This window comes from Sparus aurata, chromosome 21 (assembly GCF_900880675.1).
Source record: "Sparus aurata chromosome 21, fSpaAur1.1, whole genome shotgun sequence".
NCBI classification, from domain to species: domain Eukaryota; kingdom Metazoa; phylum Chordata; class Actinopteri; order Spariformes; family Sparidae; genus Sparus; species Sparus aurata.
Window position 1 is genome coordinate 7,052,653 of NC_044207.1, and position 11,206 is coordinate 7,063,858.

Genomic DNA, 11,206 nt, shown 5'->3' on the forward strand with positions numbered 1-11,206 from the left:
TTTCAAAATAAAACGCTCCGTGTTTACACCAGCACACAAATCTCAAAAAAGAGACAAACACAAGCTCTTCTGCTGATCCTTTGGTCGGGAACACTTCGTGTTGTTGTTTTTATGACACAGATCTATAACTGCGGTAGCGAGTGATCGCCAGCTGTCTACTGTACTGCGCCGTGTCCGACTCAAAACGCAACCGGGAGTTACCGGACGGCGGATGGCAGAGCAAAGCACCTGATCGGCCGTAACGCAGCGGACACGTATCCAATGGAAATTTGGGGTTAAGCACTGATGCTTCCTGTAATTGGGTCTGATCGAGTTGGATCATGTTCTCACCACAAACGAACTGTACCAGAGTTTGTTTGGAACCAGACCAAGACCACCTCTTCCACAAGGTCTCGGTCGGTTGTTTTGGTCCGCACCCGAGTGCGATTGATTTGTTCACACCTTCCAAAACGAACTGCACCAAGGGGGTAAACGCTCCAGGGTTCGATTCAACCGAACTAAACAAGGCAGGTGTGAAAACGCCCTAAAACACTTTTCAGACACCGGACCAGTTGCATCCAAAGCCCGACCGGGCAGACTGAAACTGACCGCGCCATCAGAAGATCAACGCATCAAGCTTAGTGCCCTGAGAGCGAGAAAAAGGAAACTGAATATCTATTTACAACCTTTTTTTTTTATTATTCTTCCTCAAAAAAAACTTCCATATAGCAAAACATTAAGTAGTAGTTCAACATTTAAAAAGTCAACAGTGACACCATGATGTGTTTATAGGCAGAGGCGATGTGTGTTTTTATGAGCTTTGCATGTTGCGTTAACTCTCACTGCACATTTTACCAGAACCTGTGACGTGACGGTGACACACTCTCTGCATCAGGTCTGGGAGAGTTCGCCACATGTCTGTTTCTGATCAGGTCTCAAAACGTGGACCGGTGAACACCCCCAAGCATGCGAACATCGTTTCAAATAATAGCCTGCTAATCGCATCTACTCCCTCTGGTTCTTGTTTGGTATGTGTCTGGCCGACTTGAAAATAAATCCACTTAAACAACTGAAGAAAAAGAAGTATTTTAAAGTCAATATAGATGTGTATAACTGACGCTGTGGGCACATACACAGTGGCATTGTGCGGGTTACGATTTGCTTATGGGGACAAAACGTAAGTGCACATAACGTAAATCGTTACATTTTAGAGTGATGGCTTGATCTGAGGTAGGTGTACACTTTTCAGGTAAGGGTTATGGCTGGTGATGGTTATGGTGGAGTTATAAGGGTGTGTGTGAGGGTGAATGTCCAGGAAATGAAAGTAAGGCTATGTAATGTCCCCAGAAGTGACACGACTGTGTAAATGTTTTTGTGAGTCCTGAATGCCAGGAGCCAAGGTCTCCCAGCAGAACGTCACACTGTGCAAAAGATGACTAACATTATTTACTTCACCTGTCAGCGGTTTCAATGTTTTGGCCCGAACATATGACCGTCCACATGCATCGACACGCCTGCATGCATCTGCACAGTCAAAGCCACGCACAGGTTTGCTGCAAGAGTCTTTTTTTTCCACTACTATACATGCGCAAGTATTTATGGTGACAACCGTTGCTATTTGGCACCTGTGAAACATTCCTCGGCTTTCCTAAAAAATGAAAGCATAACAAACCACATTTTTTTTCTTCATTTAAAGCAAATAAATATTCCAATTTCCTCAAACCACTGAAATCTGTGGCAAAATATTGGGAACATAAAGAGGTTTCAGAAAAATGATATGAATGACAGTATGGCAGCACAGCACCAGTACCAACACAAGCATTACTGTCTGCAGACAGGCTGACATCATTCAAGTTATAATTTCTTTTACTGCAGTTTCCAAAGCAGAAAACATCACTGAGCTGCTATGGCTCAGTCCGTATGCCTTTACAAAAGGGAAGTTGTCCAGCCGAACATCTTCATGTACGTATATCATTCAAAATACACACCAGTTCCAAAAACAGTCCAATAGCATATGCAAAGCACTTCCATTAGCCAGGCAGCTGAAAAGAGGTTGTGCTTCTCATGTATCTCCATATGTAAAATGGTTTTGCAAATTAGAGACGAAAGCCAAAGATAACAAGAAAATATGTGTTTGCCTATTTGAGAGGAATTGTGGCCTATTATGGCATTACATAATGCATCTCTTCCAGAAATAACATTGACACATACCAGGAAATATGTTGATGTGCTATAGGTTTGAAGATAAATCCACAGGCCACACAGTGTCTGTATTATTACAGAGCGTTGCTCAGTGCCAACACTAAGTTCAAAACAACAAAGGATTGCAGCTTATCAACAAAATCAAAATCATAAAAAGGCTTGCGGGCCCTCATTTCAGAGGGTGTTTTACTTGTAACTTGTGTGTTCCATTCTCTGTGGCGAACTAATATCCTCGTCCTTGTCAAACACATATTTTCTTACTTACTTCTTATGGCTGCTTTTATCCGGGACCAGCTGCAAATCAGTCCAGACCGGATCATGTGTCACTTATTATATTATGTAGTGATCTATTTTTCCTCTGTTTGAACATTGCATGGGTAATTGAAAGTGTCAACATATTTATTAGTGCGTGCTTGTCCAGCATGTGAGACACGCTGCACAGACCACAGTCGCCTGTGTGTGTGTGTGTGTGTGTGTGTGTGTGTGTGTGTGTGTGTGTGTGTGTGTGTGTGGGTGTGTGTGTGTGTGTGGGTGTCTGCAGGCCTCATCAGTTGTAGTCGGTGACGCGCACAAATGTATTGTTTTCCAACTTTGTCCAAGATGACAGTTGTAAAACAGTAGAGCTGAAAAGAATTTCAGAGAAAAAGAGATGTTCCCTCTCCTGCAGTCCGGCTACAACTTCATTCCTTTAGTTAAACTTAAGCATTGATCTTGTTGATCTTGTTGATCAGTTGACGTTTGTATATTTCAGTGCATTTTGCTGGCACTGTTTCAGACATCTGACACGTCAAACTCCTATTTTCACCTTTAAACTGCGGTATGTAACTACTGAGAGATGTCAAACACATTCTTCCTCTAACAAATTGAAATTTAAACTGATGAGGGATAAAATGCACCGTTAATCTGTATGACACACTCAGTACCTTTGCTGCTACGCTCGTACTCTGTTGCTGGCTAATGTCAGCAAACTTTAGATCTGCATTGCTGTGTAACTGACATTACTGAGTAAATGTTTTGTCATTACAGTATAGAGCATTCTCAGGTAACTGGTTTCAACATCCAGCATTGACATGTTACAGTTCAGCTCCCAGCTTTTCTAGCAACTGATTTCAGCTCTTATCGTCTTCAGTTATTTAGCAGTGTAGTGCAGTACACTGTAGCTTTATGATATTTCCGGCAATTCATTTCACGTTTTTGCGTTTCCAGCGATGCTTTCAAATTCACAATTCATCATTTATAAGTTATTATATTTCCATCACAGGGGATATTTGTGTGCCAAAAGTAGTTCCTATGAAAATAACTGGAGGAGAGGTCTGCTTATTTGATCATTGGATCACTGCTTCTTGAGACACAGTTGCTGTTAAAAGTATTGAATATAACCTTTAGTGCCATGAGCACCAAAATAGAACTGTGTCCTGCTCCATTGTGTCCAGGCTCAAATCTCTGATATCTCATAACCTGATGGACGGAACCAAAATTAATGAAACAGTCTCTTCGTTATATGTTATGTTATATTCAGTTATATCACATAATCACATCTTCATCAACAGATGAAGCTTCTGCTCCTGTCATGAAAGTCTAGATATCCCTTTGGTTGGCTTTTTTTAGAGCACTTAAAGGACAGAAACCTCAGGTTTCATGGCAGCAAGTAAGGAAACAATCTCAGCACATCATCTGTTTGGCAGTTTTTCTGGAAGTAGGTCATACAACATGATCTTCATCTCCTGATCAAGGTAGAAATAAAAAAGTAAACTCTAGCATTTTTTATTATTATTATTATTATTTTGAAGAAAATTCAACCTTCAAAAGCATCAATGGTTCTATTTTTCAAATTTCTATAATACATTATGTTAGTATATAGTTGTATAGTTGTTTTGACACGGAAGTCTGGAATATCCATGCATGTAGCTGACCGTACACCATCATACATCATCTTTTACCATCATCAGTCGTCATCGTCATTGTTGAGTCACCAGTGAAAATCATGACTTCATCAGCTCCTCTGCGTTCCCCGCCATTGTCTGCCTGTGTTTTCATCATTTCACCTCTCCGTCGTTCTTTCCACATCGGCATCAGCGGAACATCACACACTGTTCGTGTTAATACTTACACCTGCACATTTTGCATTCTGAATTGAGTTAAAGTGATGCGCGCAGGAGGGAAACCACACAGCTGCAGGCGGACCGTGTGAAGTAATCTGCTGAAACTGGTCTCCATGTGAAAAGGAAATCCAGAGAATTAGAGCGACGGATAGGTAAAAACACTTAGGGAGAGACAAATGCTCTTTGTTCGTTCTCGTACGGCCATCAATTTCCTCTAACTGGTGCATATTGAATGTGTAGCCTGGGTGCTCTGATGTGTCATCAGTTCATCAGGATAATGTGCTGTGGCTCTGGTGACTCTGGTACGTCCAGCAGACTTGTGGCTTGGCAGGACGGGGACACTGCGCTGTAGAAGTGCTGGTTTGGCTGGAGAACGAGGAGAAAGTGTGTGTGGAATGACTGAAATCTCCCCCTCTGCCATTTTCTGACTTTAGGCAAACACTTGACAGGGTTTCACTACGAGGGCCAAACAGGCTGCATCAGGCTTAATGGTTATTTATTGTGCTCAGCGTCCCTGCGAAATGTGTTTATGTGAACTCCGTGCATCGTGTTACTCATGGAGATGATTTTTCAGCTGGACTGGTTTGGCCAAAGGACAAGCTCGAGTATTTTATCGTCTCCCCTCTGCTTCTTCGCGATATTGCAGACGTCCATTAGCCTGTTCTCCTTCACAGGACCAGCTCTTTACCTGTTACAGCCATTCATCTCTTCATTCATTCACCTTTCCACTGTTTAACTTCAACACAGACCTGTGTGCTTTGGGTCAGAGTCGGAATGTGTCAGCAACAGTGCACCTTAACCTGTTAGACAGGAAGCAGTGGTAGATGGGTAAGTTTCAGGTTCTATCATACAGTGATGTCATTCTAAAACAACAGCAGGGTCACGGGGCGGGTTCAGGACTGTACAGACAGTCAGGGTATCTGAAGGCTGATGTGCTCTACACTGAAATGTCATCATCATTCAGACGCTTGTTCCCACAGTTCATAGCATTTCCTGTTTGCTGACTGGCTGCGTGACCGTTGTGACATCAGCTACATATATTCTAAACCTTTTACAAATGAACCAGTGTAGAGGATTGGGCAGATCTGGGGGATACAATGTCTAGTTTGAAGAGAAATAAGCAAATGTAAGCCTCAAATTATACCAGTACGCTTATGCACCACACTGTAAGCACAAGTTGATGAAATGAGACATTTTCCTAAGGTGAAGCAATATTTTGTTTTTTCCTGGCCCACTCCCCTTTGGGATTAAGACGACTTCCTCTGAGTCAAAGAAGGAGTGGAGGTGCAGTGGCAGTCCAGTGGTGCACTGCAATATGGTGTCAAGGAAGACTGCACTTTACACCTGTACTGGCTGTTTGGTCAGACCAGGGAAACAATTCCTATAAACATTTTAAGGCCAGAATTTCCTTATCCCAAGGAATTACAATATGCCCACTTCATCCTAACATTGAGATGTTCAGTCAGAGAAACTGAACACACAGACTAAACTATATTTCTGTGTGTTACGATTGTCCCTTTCTTTCTAAAAGGTAGCATGGCAAAACATAATAGCCAGTGAATTATTTCAAAATCCAGACATTATATATTGGTATATTAGGTGAGAAAAGAGTTGCTGTTATCCAGACAAACTTTATACGGCTCTGAAAAGACTCTGAAGTCAAGGTGTCTCAGGCAAAGAGCTGGTCAGGGTTTGTAAAGGTGAGGTAGACTGCTAGTTCTTTAATGACACAGGCTGGTCTCTTCTTCTCTCTGTCTACTCTCTAATTCTGATTAGAACTGGATTGGAACTTTTGGCACTTGTTGACCACTGCAATGATGAGTTTACAGTAGACCTTACAGTGCATGTGTTTGTTGAGTCCTCCCCCATGTGTCATTTCTATATTTTAATTTGTATTGTTCTTACTCTCTTACTTATAACAGGTGATGGATGTTAGGTCTCAAAGCAAATAAGAACACAGTTGAATAATTTCTTAATTTCTTCTTTGTTCCAACAGGAAGGCGGGCCTCATCCTGTCCCAGTTAGACGAGCTCTCCCTGTGGTGTAAGGGTCTTCTGCAGGAGCCGAAGATTGGCCTCCGCAGGATGTCCCTCAAGTTCCTGTCCTGCCGTTACACTGACACCAAGGCCTTTGGGCTGAACTGGTCGGACATGGGTCAGGACGTACACAAGGCCTGTGACGAGCAAACACTCACTGTCATGTACAATGACTACGGCGAGCCCAAAGAGCTGTAAAAATGATTCCGAGCTGTCAGTTTGAGTGTGTACAGGAATACTGAAGATTTGTCAAACCCAACAAGGAAACTGATAAAATGCAGGGTTCTCGTTTGTTTCCGTGAGCTAAATGCACTTGTAGCTTCATAGGCAAGTGCTAAACATTATTTTACACTATTTGACTTATCCACATTATTGGTAAAGCTAATCAAAACTTTTATCAGAGCTGACAGGTAGGAGGTGGTCTCTGAATCTTGATGATCATCTGATAACCTGTGGCTTTGTGAATTCAGTCCTTTTTGCTCCTCTGAGCTTTGCTCCACTCCAGTCTTGCATGACGTACAATGATCAGGTCAAAATTAGCTCAAACTCGACACACTCTGCAGATGCTTCACAGTTAAAAGCCCTCCTTGGTTCATGCCTTTTATCAGATTTCATTGGGTCTCCTTCATTGCTGTAAAACTGCATAATCATGATACGTGTTTTGTTTGTCATATATCAAATATCTTCCGGACTGAAGCACCATTAGGAATCTGAGTAAAGACATGAAAAAAATCCAACGCTTATTACAGGTTGCTATTCCAGTTGAAGTGTTCTTGTACAAGACGCTGATCCCCAAACTGCTCCTGACAGACAGGCCAGCACCCTGCATGGTAGCTCGCTGCAATCAGTGTGAAGGTGCGTGTCTATGGATGAGTGAGAAACAAAAAACTGTAGTTAAATGCATATGACAAAGTCATTTACTGTGAAGCAGCTGCAGGCACAGGGTAATTTTTGTACTTCGCCACCAAGGCTTTTTTTGCTCAATTAAGTTTGGTATGTACTGTATCTAAATTTGTTTTGGGTGAAATGTTGGGAGGCAGGAATTGACACAAAAAGCATGAAAAATCTGAACAGATTAGAGATCACAAGCAGAATGCTTGTGAAACACTTGAGGCCAGGGTTACTTCTTCCTTTTTTATCATTACAAATGCAGAATTGCATGAAAGAAAAAACATAAAAACAAATATGTAACAGGAACTACACGAGACCATGCATTTTATTGTTTATTTTTCCTTCGTTGGACCCTACAATCTTCATTTTAAAACTTTGATACATAAAAGAGCACCTTTTCGTACCCATTGTTGCAAAAATTGGACATCTTAATAGTGTAATCCAGGTGGGAAAGCTTCATATTCAGTCAGATCTTAAAAGGGCAGATGTGGGATATAAAGCGCAGCTCCTTTGTGCCTGCATATCTTTAGACGTTTTGTTGAGAAATTACAAAAGGCAACTCGTGATGTCAAACAAGTGGCCAAAAACTGATCGTGATTGTGACTTTTTGATGAGCCCATCTATCCTCCTGCCTGGATACACGTAGTTGCTTCTTTGACCTGATTTTTCCTGTAAAGTTTACATAAAAAACCGATCCAGGAGATTCTGGGTCTTGTTCAGTTTGTTGTAGCTTCAGTTTCACTGGTACATTCCAGCCGTTGATTAATATTTTATAGCTTCTGCTGCTTGTCGTACACATTTACTATGGATAACTGCAACACACCCAGCAGGTGAACACTTCATGTACTAAAACATTGTGTATCTCCTTAACCCTGAACTGTGATTTGATATTGGCTGCTGTGTTGTGTGGAGTTGCTTTTACATCAAATGTTAGACTCAGACTTAGAATCTTACAGTTTTAAAATATCACTTCTCTTTTTAACTAGATATTAGGAATGATTTAGCCCAGTACCAGTAAAACCATCATTTAAACATGATGAAACAACCCAGTCTGCTCAATCTGTGCACAAATAACACAATTTATTCCTTTTGAATTGCATGCAGTGTGTACACCAAAGTACAGCTTTGTGTGGGGGTGATGCACCAATCCTTCTCAGTAACCTCTGTGAAGAGCAGAACTATTGTCAGGTCGGTAACAAAATTAAACATAAAGGTCACAGTTTGGTTGGGTTAAGGCAACAAAACTACTTAGTTAGGTTTTACGAAAAGATAACCTTACATTTGTGAAAAATGAATACGTGTTGTCCTTTAACTTACAGATTTAGGTCAAATGCCACACAGGCTCCGCAAACTGTATAGCTACCCAAACCTCTACCCTAATTGGACCGTCACGTTCTTTATACGTCACCTGAATCTTTTTAGATATGGTACTCGGACAATATAATGGGAAAGAATGGAGAATCACCTGGATACAAATGTGACAATTTAAAGTCCAGAGCAGGGGTCTCACACTGAAATTATCTTGGGGCCACTGTTGGTAGTGTGTCATCTCGTAGGATGACCACCACAACGTCAAACATTTTGTTTTTTTATTTCCATTACTGACATAATAAAACAGGGGCGGCTGTAGCTCAGTGGGTAGATGGCCTCTGCCATCAGTAAGGGCCCTGCGATGAGCTGGCGACTCATCCAGGGTGTATGCTGCCCTCACACATAGAGATAACTGGGATTGGCTCCAGTAACCCGCGACCCCTTGAAAAAGGGGATAAAAGCGACCCTCATGGATAAGCAGAAGAAAATGAGATGAGATGAGACACAATAAAACAGAAAGGCAAACAGCAGGTTGTATACACTTTTATGATCAGTTACTGCAGAAGTTGAATTAAGTTTAATTTCTTCTGCTCATATTTAACAAAAAATGCAAACCCGAGTCTTTTAACAGTGCAAATATCTTTCTTTATAAATAATTTACTTAGATTTTGAACTAGGCCTGTCATGGTAGTCTATGTTCCCGGTATTCAGGCTTACACAGATGACATTACTGACCAAAGCAGTGCTAGTTAAACACATTCTATCTCCTGTTGCAAGTCTACTTCAAAAAAAAAGTCAACTCGCATTTTAAATCAGTGTGAAAAAAAAACAAAAAAAGTAATAATAAAAATTATTTGCTGCCAGATTTTTGACATGAGGTCACGGGCCGAATGGAGAGGGATGGGGGGCCCAGGGGCTGGCAGTTTGAGACCCCTGGTCTAAACTCATGTTATTGGTGTGCAGATCACAGTGACTGGGCTGGTTGAAAAGTCAGTGCAGTGCAACATAAGTAAATGCCATGTAGCGACAACAGGAAAAGAGCCAGTATTTTACATAATTATCCTTATTTCTGTGAGAAAGGTGAGGTAGCATATAAGCAGTTGAAGCTAAAGATATTTTAGAAAGGTAAAATTTGGGAGTTATTTTAGTAGTATAGACATACAAAGCAAGCCTTGTACATAGCATCATCATAAAGTTTTAGCGATATAACCTGTTGAATGTAGTATTGATAGTTTGCATTTATAACTGAAGCTGTTATGAAGGAGTTCTACTAAATATCAGGCATCACAGAGGAAGTACACAAATCGGTTAATTTTCTAAGAATGTTCGTTGAACTTGCCAAACCACTGGACAGTATTTTCATTTTTTGTTTTACAGTTTACACATCGTCCACAATCTAACCACTGAACACTGTTAAAATTCTGATTTCGGTTCTGAGACTGCAATTTAACAGTGTCTTAATGGTTTCAAACACTCCTCTGTATGTTTCAGTTTCATGCAATAATGTATACATCTTTAGAAATATTTCTTTGACATTTCCCATGTGTGTCTTTGGTGAGTAACTTCCTTTGCCCTCCATCTGTTGATTTTTCTATCACTGTGCAGTGGCCATGATGAACATTGATGTTAAAGAAATGCAGTTAGTTGTTGATTTTTAACAAACCTCATATGTGAATACTAAAATGAACACTTGTAGATTTTTGTATAGGCAGCAAAGTATTTCATACATGCATCACATTATAGCACAGTACAGTGTTTTCTTCTGTATATAAATGTACAACAGGTGATATTTTACAACATGTATGTGTGCTTTAGTAGATACAATACAATAAAACTGTACTGTAATATCTGCCGTGTAGCTTGGTCTAGCGATTTGGATTCATTGCAGTTCTGATGTAAAGAGCCGAGGCTTTGACTTTCTTTGATCCAATGTCATCCACTATCTGGAACCTGATTGGACCATTGTCACGAACTGTAAGTGATTGGTCAATTAAAAGATGGTGATATTATATTGTTGTATAAAAATGGTAGAATGAACTGGAATTGACCATAGAATGACCAAGGTGAAAACACTCCTTGGTCTTTAAGAAAAATGTGAACTAACCATCCTCTATCTGCATGATATTATTCTGTCCATACTGTATGTGGCTATCATAAACTTTTTCACCTTGATCTTTGCTACGTCAAAGAACAATAAAGAGTATATTGTGAAAAGTGGCTGTACAGATATCTTTCTAATATCTTCAAACCTTTTCCGTTCTAATTCTTACACTTTAACAATACCATCTCTGACTGCACTTTAAAAAGATCAGCTCCAAATACCCTGACCTAACTGATAGTGAGATGCAGTTAAAATATAGATTTGATATGTTACCTGAAATGTATTAGTATTTTTATTATTATTATTGTTATTGAAAGACAAAACAAATGTGAACAGGCAGAAGAAGAAAACCTCCATTTGTACAGACAAGAACGCACACTGAGAAAGTTCTTTGTATGACCCGCAACTTACTGTAGCAGCAGGAGCTGAAGTCACAGCTTGTTGTTCCTTCTCAGTTAGGAAACTTCTTCAACTACTCGTGGCAGGTGTGTCGAACGACTGAACTCCTTCATTAACACTGATATCATCTGACTCTGTTTCAGCAATACTGGCCAGCTTTTTGAATTTAGTTTTCTTTTTGTTTT

At 40.5% G+C, this 11,206-nt stretch overlaps 1 protein-coding gene across 8 annotated transcripts in view; it reads left to right on the top strand.

Moving 5' to 3' along the window:
- The window catches only part of astn1 (astrotactin 1), a 422,909-nt gene extending 412,171 nt beyond the window's left edge, over nucleotides 1-10,738 (top strand). For 6 of the 8 annotated variants that reach the window (XM_030401857.1, XM_030401860.1, XM_030401861.1 and 3 more), the window contains one exon: nucleotides 6,280-6,517. In XM_030401857.1, coding sequence (XP_030257717.1) covers nucleotides 6,280-6,517 — 238 coding nt within the window. Of the gene's footprint in view, nucleotides 1-6,279 lie in introns of all 8 variants that reach the window. The other 2 variants (XM_030401856.1, XM_030401863.1) reach the window with 1 other exon arrangement.
- The last annotated feature ends 468 nt before the right edge of the window (nucleotides 10,739-11,206 follow it).